General features: G+C 36.3%; 1 protein-coding gene across 1 annotated transcript in view; it reads right to left on the reverse strand.

Annotated features, from left to right (window-relative positions):
• The window catches only part of ABCA13 (ATP binding cassette subfamily A member 13), a 183,414-nt gene that overhangs the window by 91,920 nt on the left and 72,001 nt on the right, over positions 1-19,493 (reverse strand). The window contains exons 30-41 of the mRNA XM_026038381.1: positions 15,573-15,749; positions 13,182-13,479; positions 12,288-12,402; positions 10,698-11,027; positions 9,341-9,410; positions 8,053-8,187; positions 7,060-7,189; positions 5,145-5,324; positions 4,220-4,438; positions 2,171-2,367; positions 1,255-1,412; positions 850-1,080 (exon numbers count right to left, since the gene is read on the reverse strand). Coding sequence (XP_025894166.1) covers positions 850-1,080; positions 1,255-1,412; positions 2,171-2,367; positions 4,220-4,438; positions 5,145-5,324; positions 7,060-7,189; positions 8,053-8,187; positions 9,341-9,410; positions 10,698-11,027; positions 12,288-12,402; positions 13,182-13,479; positions 15,573-15,749 — 2,240 coding nt within the window. The remainder of the gene's footprint in view (positions 1-849; positions 1,081-1,254; positions 1,413-2,170; positions 2,368-4,219; positions 4,439-5,144; positions 5,325-7,059; positions 7,190-8,052; positions 8,188-9,340; positions 9,411-10,697; positions 11,028-12,287; positions 12,403-13,181; positions 13,480-15,572; positions 15,750-19,493) is intronic.

Here is a 19,493-nt window from a genome sequence, read left to right on the forward strand (position 1 = left end):
AATAAAGGAAATGACTACTGAAATGAATTTTATGAAGTGATACTGAATGGACTGTGTCACCAAATGGAAGAAAACAACAAGTGTGCTTTGTGTATCAAAAATGCTGGCATTAGTCTTTTGTTATATTTTGAAGGGGAAAAATGGTATTTTTAAAAGGATCTACAATATAATACTTAAACAATGACGGTTTAATAAGCTTTGAAATTAACAGTTATAGTTCATTTATGTGAAAATATCTTCTTTCCAAAATAACAAGCTACACAGAGCTAAATCAGAAGCAATAAAGAATCATAATAGTCTCCTCTGATAAATTTGGTCAAATGATACCTATACACACACACACACACGTTTTTGTGTATATATATATTCGTATATATAAACAAATACACACCCCTATACACAAGAAATACACACAAGAAAACATCTTTAGACGTTTTCAGGTCATTTTTGCAAAGTCTTAAGATTTAGGTCTTCGTAATCCAAAATGTACTCAAATGAAACGATTATATTTTTCCTCTCTCAAGAGCCACCTGGACTGAAATGTTATAGATTTAGGACAACAGGAGTAGTTCTGGTTAGATAAATGATACATTAAATTATCCTTAAGTAAATGCAGGAAAAAGCATTTAAGAGTTCTTAAAATGCAATGATTTCTGGTGCACAGATTTGAAAATCTTGGAAAAAATATTGTAGTAGAGTGGCTACAGAATATTAGAGCAAAAATATGCACATTTTGCATGAGATTTTATTTTTATTGTTCTTCCCATTATAAATGGTTGTGCAATACAAAAGTTATAAGCAAGATTAGCTGGAAAATACAGCTATAAGCAATAAAAATACCTAAAGTACCTCTTCCAAGGTGGTGTCAGAAATGCCATAGCCAGTCACATGTAGATGATGAAGATTTTCATCTAAAGCCTGAAAAAGACCCTTAAAGGAGGTCTTATCTACCCTTTCTGGGATCACGTAGGTCACTTCAGCCCCACTGCTCTCTTTCAGAAATGCTTCTGGGATGTGGCTCTGCACCAAAGTCGTGATTTGAACAATATGCTTAGGATCTTGGATTTCAAACACAGAAGGCTGCATGAGAGGAAAAATAAGTACACAAGAAAAGCATAAATGTTAGCAGAAGTATGGGACTTGCTACATATTGGAAAATTTTTACTGATGAAACTATATCTAACCTGGAACACAAACCACCCCCCCGGAATGAATAACAGGCACTAAGTTCTATACATAGCACTCTTCTTATACCTTTTTTATGAGTGTTAGACTATGTCCCTGGCCATATGTTTCCCTTAGATGAGCAGGAGAACCTGAGCACTTCAGTTGGCCATTCTGCAGGATGGCAATGTGATCACTGAGCACCTCTGCCTCATCAAGATGATGAGTAGTAAAGATCAGTGTGCAACCTGTATCAGAAAGATCAGGATATATGAGTTGGTCTCCGGAGAAGTCTATCTTTCTTTCAAGAAAAACTTGGTTGAATATTTTTTGGTTCCTCCAAAACATAACTGCAAAATACAGGGAAAGCCTGCACTCATACTCACACCTGGTAGGAATTCCCCAAGTCAGATACAAGTCAAAGCAATTATTATACAAATTATGAATTATACAAAGTAGACAGTATCAAGCCATTACAATTTCAAGTTGTTTCAAGAGGTTGAGGAGATTGTTGAAAATCAGGCAAGCAACAGCAGTGTCTGTTTCGGTGAATCATTCACCGATTGTTTGAACATACACTAGCTTAGGAAGTGGCTTCCCATTTTTAAGTTGACGGTACTTTTAATGTATCAGCATGATTGATCAGTCTATCTTCATTAGAAAAATACATGCAACTATGTATCAATACATGCAAAATGAAATGAAACAAGAAAATAATTTAGATAAACACACAAAATAAGTAAGAGAATAGAAGCCTCAGGATACGATCCACAGCTAAATTGAACCTTCATTTAGCTCTGGCATCTTTCTGTGAGATAGCAGGTAAATCTTGTAATCTCCCTTGGATTGCTTACAAATTTCTTGAGCTGATTAAATGCTACCCGTGAAATTAATGTACTTAATTACTGAATGGAAATGCTAATATACTGACCCTCCTGTTCAAATTTATTGTAACAAAATTCCAGTGAGAAATATATATATATATCAACACGTATAATCTTTGTACCAGCTTTGTACTTCAGAAGAACATCCCAGATGCTACGGCGGGAACACGGATCTACTCCAGTGGTGGGTTCATCAAGAACAACTGTCTTAGAGTTGCCAATAAAGGAGATGGCAATTGACAGCCTCCTTTTCATTCCCCCAGAAAGGGCGCCAACAGGTTTGTTCTGATTCTGGGATAAATCCACATCTTCCAGAGCTCTGAAACAAGAATAATCGTAGAAACTTGATCATCTGGAGAGGAGGGGGTGGGTGGGGAGAGAAATCACTAATTTTCACCTACAAAGTAGAAAATACCCATTGCCATGTGAAATCTAAGTTTTGGACAACTAGTGTGAAGAATAAGATCATATAATAATTTTGAAGTTATGTCCAATAAAACAAACACCAGATTGTCCACTAATTGCAGCAAATGTTGGATGGATTGCAGCCTTTTTAAATGCAGGCAGAAAAATCAGTCTGACAACTCAAACAATGCTTCAGTTCTTGAAACTGTACAAGTTTAAATATCCTCGCTTTTTTTTAAAGTGTGTCATCATTTGAAATAAATGATAGAGTAACTATATATATATATATATATAAAATGTAAAAGTACATATATGTTCTATTTTTAAATGAATTTAAAATCATATTCCTGTAACATAAACAGATAAATGATCCCTAGGTGAGATAACACTACCTGAATTAATACTTGTAAAAATGTTATATTGAGAGTCTAGACTGTTACAGCCAACAAAAACAACGTATTTAAGCAGAAGAGCAAGTTTGACTATCAGCAGTGATAGTCAGTGCCTGTGGATTCCTGGCAGAAGACTCCACAATCTAAAACAATCTCTTGATTCATTTGACTGAATATGCAGTCTGTAGACTGTCATTTACCCTGAGGAAATATTTCTTTTAAGAAAGCTAAGTTCTACAGTTATTTTGCATATACATACCAGGAAAATGATTCTTAATCTTTTTAGAAGTAATTTTTAAAAGATCACAGATTTTGTTTAATTTTATTTTTCTAATTTCTATGAAGTAGTTTTAAGGTATTATTTACCATAACCAAAACAAAATACTCTTCTTAGTGGCAAAGTTTGCAGAGCACTGAGTATGCTTATATGGAATTTCTACCACTGCTGTCATAATTAAAACTAATTAGTTTAAATACAATAAAAGGCACACTACTAATTTCCATAAATTTTAATCGAACACACTATTTTTGGTATTTCCTTTTGTTCTAGGGATCTTTCTGTTTCTGGAGAATTTTGCGGTGTACCACACAAGAGACTTTTCAGATCAAAATTTTAAGATAAATGGGGCTTTTTTGATACTCCAGAAAAGCAAAAGGCACTCTACCACAAATATTATCATCTTACAGCAGTGAAATAACAGTGCAAAAACACCAGCAAAGTCCTCAGTTGACAAATGGCAAATCATCTCAGGTTGAATTAGAACTTTGTCTTGTTTTCCTTGTTGGATTGTTGGCTTTTAAACCCCTTCAGCTATTAAACACACTTAAACTTAGAGAAGGGAAAGAGATAATGGTCTATTATAAAACTATTGCAAAAATCACTGCCTTCAGGTGTTTTTACTGTTCTTTTCTCTCTACAGCAGATGAGGTTTATTCTATGGGAGAATAAACAAAAAAAAAGTATAATCAGTGTTGGTTTATCTGAAAGTTCAGGGTGAAAAACGCATCAATTTACCTTTGGAACTATCTCTGCAGCAATGGCATGTACCCCAAGCAAGAGGCATAGAGAACGAGAGAGAAGCAGCACTACAGGCTGCTCTCTCCCATTAAAGCATGATTATTTGATGGTTCCAGGTTTTAAAATGTTGACAGTTCCACCATAATTCTATTCAAATAAAAGCTAAAAACTACAGAAATCTAATTCAGGGCAGAATTTTAGAAAACAAAGTGTCATCAAAAGTCATGAAAATACAGTAGTTTGAGTTCACTTCTACTTGCAAGTTTAACTTCACCAGCTTCTGGCTGGAGTGGCCTCCAATAGACACGCTACTGATCCACTGGGCAGGTTTCAAGAAATAAAAGAAAAACACATACCCCATGACTTCCTGATTCAACTGCCTGGCTGTCCAGATGGGAGCCTTCACAGATCCATACAGCAGCAGATGCTCTCGCACCGTTAGCGTGTCAAACAGAACATCGTACTGGGGACAAACACCCAGCTCTGTCCTGATGGCAGCCAGGTCAGTCCGTATGTCCTTTCCATTGACAATGATGGTACCGGAGCTGGGCGGATACAGGCCAGTCAACAGCGAACTAATACAGGAAAAGAATTTCTCTTTTCAGTAACCTCTTAGGTCATATTGTATAGCTGACATTTGAATCCCAGACATGTCTTCAACTGATTTGTATTGGTATATTTTTCCTAGCATCACTGGGGCAAGAACAGTTCAAATGAGCATAATTATAGGAAAACATGAGTATCTGGGGCTTCCCCTGCCCCTGCTTCCTTTAACCAATCCCTCATCTTGTTATTTCCAGAGCAAAAGCCCCATTCTGCATCACTGATTGACTAAAGTCAATCAAGATTAATATGAAATAAAAATTCATTAACCTCTTAATTAGGACATTAAAAAAATCATTTTCATTTTGATACTTCTCTTTCTAATCAGATGTTACACAACATCTAGGAAAAAAGCATGCAAAACCTTAAAGATTCCATAGTCTCTACATCATAGGAGCACACACAGAGGACACCAGAGAAGAACATTTTAAGGATGCATTCATTCCCCCAATCAGACCTCCCCAGCTGCTATTTGATTTGCTTCTGTGAGCTACTGCATCATTATTATCAGTGGTACAGAGGTGCAATGGTACTCTATTCTGTACACTGCTTTTGTCATAGATTTATAGGGTCATTTTTATTTTTTAAGACAGATGAAAGAGATTACAAATATTCTAAAGTGAAGAAAAGTATAGGAAAGACCAGGGCAACTGCAGTACCATTAAACAGCAAACATACATAACTGTTGTCTTCCCAGCTCCATTAGGCCCCAAGAGAGCTGTTATTTGACCTTGATGGAAGGTGAGGCTGAGGTCTTTCACAGCAGCCTGCTGGCCATCCACATGTTCCTTGGTGAGTGACAGCAATATGACACCAATGGTGGCTCCTTCTGCGCTAGCACCTTTCTCACTTGGAGGTCTTGGGTCTGTATGGGGAACAGGAGTAGACCAAGGTCTGTGAACCCCAAGATATATATATATCCCTTTATATATATATGTATATATATATATACACACACATATGTATACATATGTGTATATACATGTATATATATACATATACATATATATATACACATACCCCTTTATACATACATATATATATAAAAAAGGGATATATATTTATAAATAGATAAAAAGGGGTTAATAGGTTAACCCGTCCCTTGGTACCATCAATCAAAAGCTGGAATATATGCTCCTAATGTCATAAACTCCACTGAAATCACAGATATTATGTCAGTTAGTACTAAGTTTAAATTTAAGTGTTTAAATTAAAAAGTCCCAAGACAGATTTACAAAGCTTCCTAAAATAATATGGCTAAGTGTGTCTGAGCACATAAGCGTTTCCATAGGTCACATGGAGATGATAAGACATCATAAAATAGATATGCTTTTATTTCTATTAAAGAAAAAAAATGCTAATAATCACTTTGGTTAGAATATTAAGTTCATAAACATAAGAAAATTCAAACCATATAGAACAACTCAATAGATGTCACCCACTTTCAGGCACCTGAAAAGTCCAGTCTTAGTTCCTTCAACCAATAAAGCTACGTAGACCTCTTTGTGACATGATGCACAACACAAGCCTAGTTCAAACATAATCCAAAAGCCTTCCATAAAAGTAGATACCCAGCATTTCTCTGCTAACAACTGACACCAACAACCCAGTAAACTGAGATGGCCCATGGAAAGGCTGGCATAACTATACTCTTAACTCTACTTTCTAAGCACGGACACAGACAAGGACCAGACATGTAACATTGCTGACTCATCATAACTGAGGATTCTGGCAGCAAGACTATCTTTTAAAGTAAAACAGGAATGCTATTTCAAATAAACTGACATTACCGTGGATGAGAATTTTAAGAGAGAAATATGCATGCACTATATATGAACTGAGATTATCCTTTCAAAAGACCGGTTTGGTTCGACTAGATAATGAATATTAAGTTTAGAAAAAGTTGTTACCAGAAACTTGAGTTAATGTTCCAACAAGAGATTACAAAGCACTGTGAAAAGTCCTGAGAGGTCCTTCCATCCATGAAGCTTTCTTCCATTTAGCTTCTTCATATTTTGGTCATGCAAGTAAAACTACAAACCACTATTCTTGTCATTTCTGCTGCTTCCTAAATTTGTGGGCACAGCCTGGAACTTTACAAAAATGTTAAGTCCAGAGCTGAGCTGATTGCCCATAACTGCATTTATCACAGAATCTACTGCACAATCATTGCGATAAAGCTCAGTTCTTATGAAAGAGTATGAAAGATTAACTTTGCACACATAGCAAGGTTAGAGTTTACACACCAGCATTTCCTGCCAAACACGTAACATTTATCAGGTGAAGCAGAGAACTTAGACTAGGCAGATCCACAAAGCTGGACTCAACCATATGGTGGCTTAAGCCAAAAGCCCACACAAAAAGACAACTTTTTTCTTTTTTTAAAATTTTTCTGAACCATTTCTATACAACATTTTTAACTGAAGCATTAAAAGTGACAGTTTAGTTAACAGTATCACATATACAGTACACATTACATCCTAGAAAAAAGGACAAGACTTAAAAAGATATAACTTAGGTGCAAGCATTGATAATAGAATACTGATCAACATCAGTAAACCATTCAAAAAATAGCATTTATTATTACTACAACAAACCTTTTTCTTGGAAGTTTTCATTGAAGAAAAACATATTAGATTTCAGATAATGTTTCTTTCCACATACGTTCTTCCAGTAGGAGGCAGTAAAAGGAAAGTACCATTGGTTCCTGATTCCAAATTTTCCTAGATGGTAGGTGTAGTAGAAAGAGTTACAAAATTCATCCTCTTATATTTGTATGTAGAATATATCTCTTGCACAGAACTAGCTAAATCATTTAACTGACTCAAATTTGGAGCTGTGTTGAACAGATTTTAATAAAGTTGTCATTTAGATGAAACTTTTTTTTTCATTTTTACATTTTTTTAAATAAACACAGAGCAGACAGAAGAAAAGATGACATACAAACCGGAGAAAAGGTAAATTTCAAATCTTAAGATATGATGCCAAAAGTCCAACTCATTGTTACTCATAAAATTTAGGTATTAAAAAAATGCCACCTCTTTCTAAATACATGCTTGAAAAAAAAAATTATCATGAAATACACTCTGGGATGATAGGGAACAAGATAAAGTAATCAGGCAAATCAAAGTTTGTCTTAGTTATATGAAAGTATACTGCTGCTCATGGATTTGATTTTAATTAATGACCTGGAAGATTCCTCCCACTTTCACAAGGTCTCTAGCTGTTAGACTGCACTCTTTTATTGGAAATCTCAACAAAATCCCAAATTATTCTTTCAGATATTTGCTGTCCTTATGAAAAAATAAAAAAAGAGAGAGAAAAAGAGAACTTCATGTCTTGCTACAAATTCTAGTCCATTTGTCAGCTCTATTTGATTTCCGTTTACATAGAAAGACTTTCTTACGAAGTCTTTAATTTCAATAAGGCAGTTTTGCATGGCAGAGCTTCAACTCAGGTGAAATATTTTATTTTAATTTTAATTCCATAGAATAAGGAAAGCCAACTCTATTTCATTCAATGGCTGCATCTGTGGATGCTTCCAAAACATAACAGGCTCTGAATTAAAAGAACGCTATGTTCTTACCAGGAAAAATATTGCTGAAATACCAGCCACCTATAGAATATAAAATGGAGTCAAAGAACATCATCCAGCACATCCATCCAAAGGTCATGTATCCTCCTTGTGTAATGGGCTGGTACATATTATTCCAATGAATTCCTAGTTGTAGTAATAATAATAATAATAATGATTTTTAAAAGGTCAAAGGTAAATGAGTACAGCATTAAATATCACAAACACATCAACAACATACACGTCAAGGGTATTTAAGCACAGACAGAAAAAAAAAAAAAAAAGCTGAAGTTAATAATAGTAATCTTAACCGAAAATAAATGAATTGCCATGCCTTTCCAAGGCTATGTTTAGAACAGCAGGGTACACAGCTGCTGAGAAAAATTCAGAAAGCTTGTTATAAAATGGCTCTGTATGAAGTTTCAGCTGGCCCTTAATTTGGCAAAATAAAAAGTTAAAATTCTCAAAATGCTTCATTGAACTGTTTAATAAATCAGTTTTTTTGACAAACTGTTGATACTCAAGTTGGTTATACAAAGTTTCAAGTAATTTATATAACATTAAAACTAAAAAACATAACTAAGACTCCTTAGTTATGGAGGCTTTTGTGTGCAAAAGCCTTTGCACACAGGCTTTTGTGTGCATTGCCTTTGTTTAGACAGTAACTGGGACTACAAACACTAACTCTCTGAAGAATCACTTAAAAAAAGCATTTCTTCCCAGGACATGAAAGCAAGAAACAAGCATCAGCACTACAGGGAGCTACAGTATTTCTGAAAAGTAAAATAAAATTAGTTAAATCAACAATTCATAGAAGCATAGCATTATTTTTCTAAAAAGGGGCAAAAAAAACAAATTTGCAGTACAGTAGCTTGTGGAATTTTTTCCACAAGTCTTCTCCTACAATTCTTGAGAAAACTGGATTTCACAAAGTTTATTTTTGTCCCTCCAGATGCTGAATCTTCTATAGCTCTATTGGATTTCACTGAACTTAAAATTTGGTTTTGCACCTAACTCTTTCACTGGCCAAACATGCTTACTCTGCCATGTCTCAGAAGATGTGGAGACTTCCTTCTAAACTGCACCACCAGTAGAAAGATAGAACAAGTCTAAGCTCAGTTTCATTTCCTGCTTGAAACTTAGTGACACAAGCCTAACTTGTTTCAATGATCCTCCCTTATGATCTGTTCTGCTCACTGATGATTTGAGTTTCTTTCAGAGCAAAGATAATGAACAACATTCCCAAATGTAGTTACTTGCAAGCACAATTACAAAACTTTTCTCCAACTGGAGATCTTACCTACTTCTTGGCCTTCAAAGAATGTAATGAAAAATATGCCTTGCCCAAAGGCAGTTGTAGACAGAAGACACTACAATCCCAGAGGAGAAACAGGAAATGAATATCAAATAAAGTTCCATATAGCCAAAAAACTTGCAATATTCAAATAGCAAACAGAAAATAGAAGTTTACTGTTTCACACAGGCTAATAGTCATTTCTTTCTTTCAGATTTTAACAATAATCCCCCCACATACAGCAGTTATATTCACTCCAGAGTAAGGAGCTCCACTGCCTTAGTTAATTTTGTAAAACATTATTTAGCTTTACCAAAAACTATAGACCAACACAAATCTAACACATATTGGAAACATACAATGCATAGCACTGTAAGAACACATAAAGCAGGCCAGCTTTTCCTGATTTTATGCAGTATGAATTGTTTAGTTAGCTTAAGTTGATGTTAAATAGGTTTTCTTCTGAAAGAGTGAAGTCGTTAGATGTGAAGTACAGGACTGCATATACACTCGGATGTCTCAGTCAGGAATATGATATTAAGACAAACATAAAACAGTTTAGAGTATACATAAAACAGGAAAGGATATGAAATAATTGATGAAGTTACAAGGTACTTCAGACTGTACAAAACCGTTAACCACCAGCTAAATTCCTGATTAATACTTATGCACTCAAAGAAAAAAAAAGTTCCTGCAAAAATGGAAAAGTGGTCTAAAATGGATTCAACAGCAGAAATGCTGGATTTCTATGCAAGTCCTGCAATATTAAAAAACAGGAAATATTTAAACACAGATTACAGTTCTGCTTCTACCTAACAGTAAATCCCTACATTAGGCTTTGCAGTAGCCACACTCCATCTCCTGTTGATCAACATGAAGCACCCCAAAGCTATATGTACAGACACAGCTTATAACCACAAACAGGTATGTGCCCGAGTCAATTAGTCATTCCGAGCCTTCCCTGCAGTTGTGGCAACTGCAGCCTCTAGATTCTCAGATGTGCACTTAGACTCTGAACTTTAGATGTCCTTTTCAGGAGAAAGTCAGCCTAATATGTTTGATAAACATATTGCGAGAGCAAACATGGCCATGAAGATAGTTTTTACAATTTGCTCTAGACCTAAAATATTAGAGGTTTTGGACAGATTATTCAGGATAAGGCGTATGGCCCAGATCAACTGTTACACAGCTAAAGCTCTAGAATACCACTCTGATTCAAACCATCTTGTTTTATATTCTGCAAAGCCTGGAGACAAACCTGGGAGAAAAATCAGTAAATTATGATCTGCATTTTCAAAACTATAGAAATGCAAAGTATGGTTAGAAAAGGAAGAATTTTAAAAAGGGAAAAGAAATACTTAACTGTAACAATCTGGCTGACCAAACTCAGCTGGTTTTGCAGGACCAATAAAACTATGTAGGGTAAAAAACTTATCATATACACAAGGCTGGCGCACAGCGCTGCTGTATTGGCACTGTGAAAAAACGCTCCCAACAGATAGCTGAACATAATAACTGCCACTCCAAAATCCAGGAGGAAAAGGAAAATGAGGAAGCTGTTGCTGTAAGCAAAGATGCCACTCGCTTTCAAGATGACAACTAGAGCACAGCTGCTTATTGCAAGCACGATGACATTCTCCAGAAACCAAGCCAAGAAATGAACAGCTGGATGAACACCCATTGTCTTCATATACTGCAAGGCAATATAGCAAAGACACAAAGTTAAGATGCCTTTTTTTTTTTCTTTTTTAAGCAAAACATGTCACCACCAAGACACTACTAATTCCCAAAGAACAATACATGACACATTTTGTATGGATTGCAGGACCAGATGGAAGATTACTGTGTTCTCTGGTAAGGAGATTACATTTATATACTTTAAAAAGTACTCAATATAACTACACTGTAGTTTTCTTTTAATACACTGTTTTTTCTTTTAAATATATAGGACTAGAGGAAATGGCCACAAACTGAAGCACCAAAAGTTCCACAGGAACTTAAGGAAACATTTCTTGACAGTGAAGGTGACAGAGCCCTGGAACAGGCTGCCCAGAGAGGTTGTGGAGTCTCCCTCTTTGGAGATCTTTAAAACCTGCTTGGACGCAGCCCTGTGCCACGTGCTCTTGGTGACCCTGCGTGTGCAGGGGGGTTGGATGAGATGACCTATAGAGGTCCCTTCTAACCTTAAGCATTCTGTGATTCTATGATTCTATGTCTGTAAACCTCTATGCATTATTATGGAAATGATAATTTAGCTGGGTATGAGGATTCATCACTATTTACAAAAAAACAGTATTTGAAAATAAGATAAAATGACTTCTGAAGATTTCTTCATAACATGATCAAAATACATTTTCAAGACAATGTTAAATTAAGTACTTTTAATTATTTCAAAATCCTGAAAAAATGTCTATTCTACAAAATAGTTTAGAGAAATCAGATAATTTCCAAGATTCAGAAAAAAAGATTCTAGTAACATAAAAGACACTCTAATTATTCAAAAAAAAAAAGTTATATTTAGCCATTCAGAAAATATATCATAAAATATGCAAAATAAATGATTCTCATTATAATTCTGCTTATTATTCTTAGCTATGAATGGACATAGTAGCAATTAAATGTGTTCAGCATCTATGAAGAATAGACTCTCAAACCACCAGAACTCATTCCAACAACAAATTCCAGATGCAAATTTTATGAATCTTTTCCTTTTTGCTTTCTTTTATCACAGGAAAAAATATTTGCTTACTAAGGGGACTGATGGTTAAACTCAAAGCAATAATCTTGTGAATCTGAGTTGGCAGATGGAAACTGAACCTACTACCCAGAGGAAGTAACTGTAAAGAAAAATAGCAGAATAGTAAGTACTCCAAAGTATCTCAGTGTTTAAGCTGTGTATTTTAGTATGATCTCTTAAAGTGATTTTAATTTCAGAGGCTTAGCTTTCTCTTACCTCTTCAAGGTGAATTTCTCTTTCATAAACCAACTTGCGAACCATGCCAGCAACAGACACCATCCATGTTAACATCATCATTAGAGGAAAAAAAAACCCTATATTGTTCAAGAATCTATAAAAAATGCACAATTGTCAGCCCTCAAATTAAAACAGTTTTAAGCAGAATATTTGCAGCAGGATTATTCTCAAAATACAGACTAGTAAGATTTGAGATGAGCCCTAAAGCTTATCCTTCATTAGGTAAGACAACTTGTATATTTATTTTTCATTCAACTAGCTAAGTCCATGTAATAGTACTATAATTTTATGTTAGCATTTGTTGATAGTGAAACTCATTGATCTCTCTCTGGGGTGATGTGCCTCCAATACATAGGAAATTGCAAATTCAGATTTGTGTCAATTGTGTCAAATGAACACACTGGGATTGCAAGAAGGATCATAAGCCAGTCAACATTTCTTAACAGGTTTCTCACCAACAAACTTACATAATGATACTCAGAGTGTTATGATGGTTTTACAGAGAATCACCCCATACTTTCTTTTGCTCACATCACCTTCACACTATATTTCATCCCTAGAAACCAAATCTCAGTTTGATAGCTAAGGATAGAAAGCGAGTTTCTTATCATGCTCTAAGCTACCTTCACAGATGTTGATGCTGCCTCTGCTCAACAGGCTACTCTGCTGTACAGCTGGGAATAGCATTTAAGGGGTCACTTGCTGGACAGAGGTTACACAAAGTGCTGTGGACCCAGCTCAACAAAATTGCTTACAGTGTGACTGACATTTAAGTACCAGGCATACGGGTTCAAATGCTATGCATTCACCCATTACAAAAAACCAACAGCTTTCCACTCATTGCTAACCTAATAATACAGAAAACATACTTACAAATCACTGGTATGACAAGGATAAGGCATGGCTTGCACCTGAATTGCTGGTTCTGAGGTATCTGTCCCAGTGTGTACCAAAATAATTGCCCTTTCAATCATGTCTTGCAGAGGAACGAAGATATGGTTGTATTTAAACCCATCAGCTGGCAAGTTTTGGGGATGAGATTTCCACATGGGATTTTTTATCAAATCTGTCCTCATGCTATAGAGAACACTGGTCCTAATTGTATATGAAATGTGTTGCGGAAGTTTTCTAGAATCTTGTGTCTCGTTATTTGGCACATTGAAGATGATACCTGACACAACAAGGAAAAACATTTAAGTCTCATTTAACTTTTTTTTTTTTTTTTTTTTTTTTTTTTAAATGCATAGCTAACTGTGGCCAGCTATCAAAATACAATAGGATACAGGATCTACTCATTTATCAGAACAGGCCTTTTTGAAGTACAGTACTTTCTTGGCTGACAACCAAAAACGGTAGAGGCCATAAAGAGGCCACCTATTCTACATTCATATTTAGTCACATGATAAACGGGTTAGCAATGATCCTTTTTATCTGAGAAAATCCCTTCTGTGATTTGCCTTTTAGAACTGCAGCTTCTTTTTCTCTCTGGATTTAATCCATTTGGGAGGACTGATCTCAATTCCACAGTGAAATCAGCAACCAGAAAAATTGTCCAAAGCATAACCACTTATGGAAGTGGCTGAAAAAGAAAAAAGTACTAACCAACTATAATTGACTTCAATTATTATTTTCAGAGTTAATTAAATAACTTCTGGCTTAACACATTTTTTTAATTAGTATTTTCTCTAGTTCTGTAAAAGCTTCATCTACATTTCTTTTTATCTGTAGCTGCAAAGAAGAAGTCAAATGCAGTAAACTGACCGTATTTTCCTATTGGAAATTGGATCCTCTATTGGATAATAGAGACATTTTAGGATTTCTTGATGAATACGAAAAGCTGCTTTTTCCTTAGAAAACGAGGAAGATCTATCACCTAAACCATCTAGCTCTCAAAAAGTCAAAAATCATGGAATACTTTAGTCTTTGTTGTATAGCTTATTTTTTCAACTAGCCAAATAAATTTCTCCATATGTACAAACAATTTTCTAAGTTCCATGAGGCTATGAAGTTTGCAAGCAAATAAAACAAGTCTGCTGCAGTTGCACATCTTTATATGGAAAGGAATATATGAGTACATCTGAAAAGGTAGTATGGGCAGACTGAACATGCAAGGACTCTAAGTCCTCAAAGCAAGCTGTATATTGGTATACCAAATGCCTGCAAAATGGATCCACAGCACGACACCTCATTTTCCTGAGGGCCAGGATCTGTCCATCTTCTCTTTAAGAGTAATCTCATTTCCAACAAAGATGCTCTTCAGTAGCTCTCCTACTACAGCATGTATGGGCTGTTGGCTTTATACTGATGCAGGGTAGCTATTCCCACAGTCTGCAAATGAATGGACTGCACAGGTGACAGAAAAGGCACAGGAGTCCAGACCATCTAAGCGTTATTCTTATGTATTGCTTTAGTACAGTTCTAATGCTTCATTCTTCCAAACCACTTTATCAAAGTTTCTCTTGTGAAGGGGTTTCTTTTGTGAAAACCAAAGCATTTAGGGAAAAAAAGTATTATGGCACATGTTATACAGACTTATATAACAGTATTATTTGTTTTCTTTAGGAAAGACAACATGCAATTTTAAAACAATTTCACCCAAGGGGATAATATATGCAATAGAAACATTTTTTCTTTTAAACACTTTTCAGCGCAATTAATTGCTGAATTTCAGCAATAAGCATGTTACATAAGAAAAGGATAAAGTGTGTAATCCCAGAAGGTAAAAGAAATAGCATCAGTTGCTTAAGAATCAATTTACTCTGAATAAACAAGTTAATTTCTCTAAGGTGCTTAAGAGGAAAACTTGAAAAAAAATCTTGTTTTCTCTATTTTGTAAAGCCAAAGAATATGAAAATTAAATTGCAAAAGGAGAAGATATGAAGGTGTTTTGCCTTCATATCTTAATAACTAATAAACAGTTCAGTTTTCTCAGTAGTGTATTTTTTTTCAGTTCATTCTCTTCCATTTTAAATGCTTATGGTTTTCTTTTTTCTATGATATAATTTGTTAGAAATAAAAAATCCGAGAATTTATTTTGGAAATCCACAATCAAAACAACAATGCAGCTTGTCTTAACTGCATATTTTACCGTATTCAGATGTTAGGAAATACCTGAAGTAAATGGGCACTATTTTGCCCATATTATGTGTGTTTCAATATATGAAGTGGTGCAAACTTAACCAAACCTGAAAATAAGTACTGACAACGACATTTCTGCAAAGTCTGCTGTTTTCTGTCAATATACATTTTAACTAAGATACTTACTAGCCAAAAAATTATTTTGCTGCATGAGCTCACGAGCCTTCTCTTCCAATTTATCAACAGATTCAAAAGGCTGGAAACGATCCAGTAATACACAGGAAGAGATATCTACTAAGAGCTGTGATAACAGGTCAATCTGTTTAGTGGCTGAGCTGTTGAGCATCTTGTCCATCATAGTCTCTAAAAGGAAGAAACAAATTGAACTGTCTTAGTTTTAATGAATTAAACAGAACAGAAAGGTATGTCTTCTCCCACACATCCCTCAGAAATAAAACACCTTTTGCAAAAAAGACTTTCGGGGAGCAGTTTTCAAACACATAGGAATATAAGTATGTTCCTCTATACAAAGCTATATTTCATTTCAATTTCTTGGCTAAAAAACAAGTTGTTCTGGGAAAAAAAAAGAACAAGACCACAAAGTTACAGAATGCATAACATTTCCTCACCCTAACATAGCTACTCACTCAAATGTGAGAAAATTATTCCATTTGTGACGTCCCAGAACAGACATCTTCCTTTTTCTTCCAGAAATACATTGAGTAGTTCTTACCTCCTCGGCATTGCTAAAGTTTCAGGAAGATTGACACATATTGCATAAGTAGGTAGATTGAAGCTCCATATTTAAAAAGCAATAAAACTAGAACCTCCCCATTTCCATTTGTATCTCACTTATGGATTCAATGTGAAGGTACACACTGATCCATAGCTCGGGGTCTAAACACACTGAGCTTTTGGAGGAGTTCAGATCTCCATCCACTCTCAGAAAAGCCCTTAAGCTTGAGAAAATAATTAGGATAGTACAAACTAGAATCTGAATTCATCTGAATGTCATAAGAATATCCATTTTTCCAAGTAACAAACAACAAGCTACAGAATATCTAAAACAGGTTTCCATCTTCAGCTGTTCAAGACACTTGAACATATAGGCAGAGATAAAGAAAGATCACGAGGAAGAGCCAGTAAAGGAACTGACAGTGTAGACAAGCAAGTAATCACAGAATCACACAGAATATTCAAGATTGGAAGGGACCTCTACAGATCATCTAGTCCAATCTTCCTGCTCAAGCAGGCACACCTAGAGCATGTGGCACAGGGTGGCATCCAGGTGGGTTTTGAAGACCTCCAGACAAGGAGACTCCACAACCTCCCTGGGCAGCCTGTGCCAGGGCTCTGTCACCCTCACAGGAAAAAAGTTCCTCCTCCACTGGAGACAGAACTTCCTGTGCTCCAGCTTATGCCCATTTCCCCTTGTCCTATTGCTGGCCACCAATGAGAAGAGCTTGACCCCTTCTTCTCTGCATTCTCCCTTCCTGAACTTATACACATTAATCAGATCCCCTCTCAGCCTTCTCTTCTCCAGAGAAAACAGGCCCAGTTCACTCAGTCTCTCCTCACACAAGAGATGTTCCATTCCCTTAATCATCCTACTTGCTCTCCACTGGACCCTCTCTAGGAGCTCTACGTCCCTCTTATACTGGGGTGCCCAGAACTGCACACAGTACTCCAGGTGCGGCCTCACCAGAGCTGAGGAGAGGGGCAGGATCCCCTCCCTTGACCTGCTGGCAACACTCCTCCTGATGCAGGCCAGGATCCCATTGGCCTTCTTGGCCACGAGGGCACACTGCTGACTCATGGTTAACTTGGTGTCAACCAGGACTCCCAGGTCCCTCTCCGTGGAGCTGCTCTCCAGCAGGTCGACCACTAATCTGTACTGGTGCTTGGGGTTATTCTTCCCCAGGTGCAGGACCCTGCACTTGTCCTTATTGAACCTCATGGGGTTCCTCTCTGCCCAACTCTCCAGCCTGTCCAGATCCTTCTGAATGGAAGCACAGCCCTCTGGAGTGTCGGTCATTCCACCCAGCTTGGTGTCGTCCGCAAACTTGCTCAGGGTGCACTCCGTGCCCTCGTCCAGGTCATTGATGAACAAATTGAACAGCACCGGGCCCAGTACTGACCCCTGGGGGACACCACTGGCCACAGGCCTCCAACTGGCCTCGGCCCCATTTATCACCACCCTCTGAGCTCTGCCATCCAGCCAGCCCTCGATCCACCGCACCGTGCACTCGTCTAGCCCACTCTCCCGGAGCTTCCATATGAGGATATGATGGGAGACGGTGTCAAGAGCCTTGCTGAAGTCAAGCTAGACAACATCCACGGCTCTCCCCTCGTCCAGCCAGCTAGTCATCCCATCATAGAAGGCTATGAGGTTCATCAGAGATGACTTCCCCTTGGTGAATCCATGCTGACTGCTCCTCAACACCTTCTTCTCCTTTATATGCCTGGGAGATTCTCTCTAGGATGAACTGCTCCATCACCTTTCCAGGGACGGAGGTGAGGTTGACCTAATGATAGGGTTAAATCATGCATTGAGAGAAAACAGCCCCAAATACAGATAGAGCCTATGTCTATTAACTGCTGTCTTTCAGGACACTGAAGGAAACATATATGCTTGGACTTATACTGAAGCAAAGAAACAAATATTTTTAATATTCATCATAAGTAAGAGTTAAATTTTCATATATATTACATAAAGTTATCTTGATAATATGAAAACATACAATCCTGGTGAATTTTTAAAATATATAGAAATATTTATAACTGTATAATATTGTAGGATTACCTATCTTGTATTTTTCTCATTTATAAATGTAGCAATCACAAACTTCGTGAAACAGTTTTTATTAATATCTTTGTATTTTGTTAAAAAAAAACCTCAGCCTTTACCTCCCACTTGGCTTACCCTATAAATTAATTGGGAGAGAATAACCGTTTATTACAAAACTACTAGGTAGAGATGCTTTTTAAGCAAATGATTGCAAGAAGAATAAATTGTCTTGTTCCATTACAAAATAAGATCATAAGCCCACATATGCCTCACATAAGCCAAGGGAGCATACCTGTCTCTCTCCTTGCTTCCTGAAAGGTTCCTAAAGAGCCTGTAAATCCCATCAGGACAGGGATTATGTAAAATTGGTTAAAGGCAGGAAAGTATTCAGAGTTGCTCAGTTAGAAAGCAAGGCTAGAGAAACGGAATTTAGTTGGAGACTAGTTTAAAGAGAGATTAGCTTTTTTAAAAATAAACATCCTCCCTACAAAAAAGCAGAGCAAATAAAATACCACTAAAGCTGTTAAACACCTTAAATGTGAGTGAAGATATAATAAAACAAGGGAATATTTGCCTCAGTGACAACAGGAGTACATAATCATACAGTTTAGGTGATTTTAGGAATCTTAGATGGAAATAAATAGATTATGAGTAGAAAAAATCAAAACATATGTGGCTAGATTTAAGACTTTAATTGGATTAACACAGTTGAAAAGTAATGAAAGAGGTTTATATAAACAGCTGTACCTGGGTAAAGACTAATAAAATGATCTAAAAGAACATATATGAACAAAAACAACAAAAATAAATACAGTTATTTTTCAAAAAACAAAGTGACATGATTAATAAGTGCAGTCAAAGTATTAGTGCGGAACTATGTCTTAACACACAATAACGTCTGACATCTGATTTCAGTGACATCAAAACTATGTCTGACATCTGATTTCAGTGAGATGGACCAAGATCAGTTTCACAAAGGCATGTATGCTATTATGATCCATAGTTTATATCAATTTTTGCTAATGTTTAACAATAAAATTAAGAAATTTAAGATAAATAAGCTATACTACTTAAATGATTTCCTATGCTCACCATCCAGCATTATTAACCACTCGCTTCACATTGGCTAGTGAGGGGCCTTTAATTCAGTTCAAAAGCCAGAACTCGACAAATATACACAGATTTCTACAACAACATTGTCTCCAACAGCAAAGATGGACCTGACAATTCCTGTCACCTACGTAATGAAATATTACTTGCCGGTAACCTATCACATAGTCCCCTATATTTAAACCCATACAGTAAAGAAAAAAATCCAT

Source organism: Nothoprocta perdicaria, unplaced genomic scaffold (genome assembly GCF_003342845.1).
Source record: "Nothoprocta perdicaria isolate Ctin4 unplaced genomic scaffold, notPer1 scaffold_209, whole genome shotgun sequence".
NCBI lineage: Eukaryota > Metazoa > Chordata > Aves > Tinamiformes > Tinamidae > Nothoprocta > Nothoprocta perdicaria.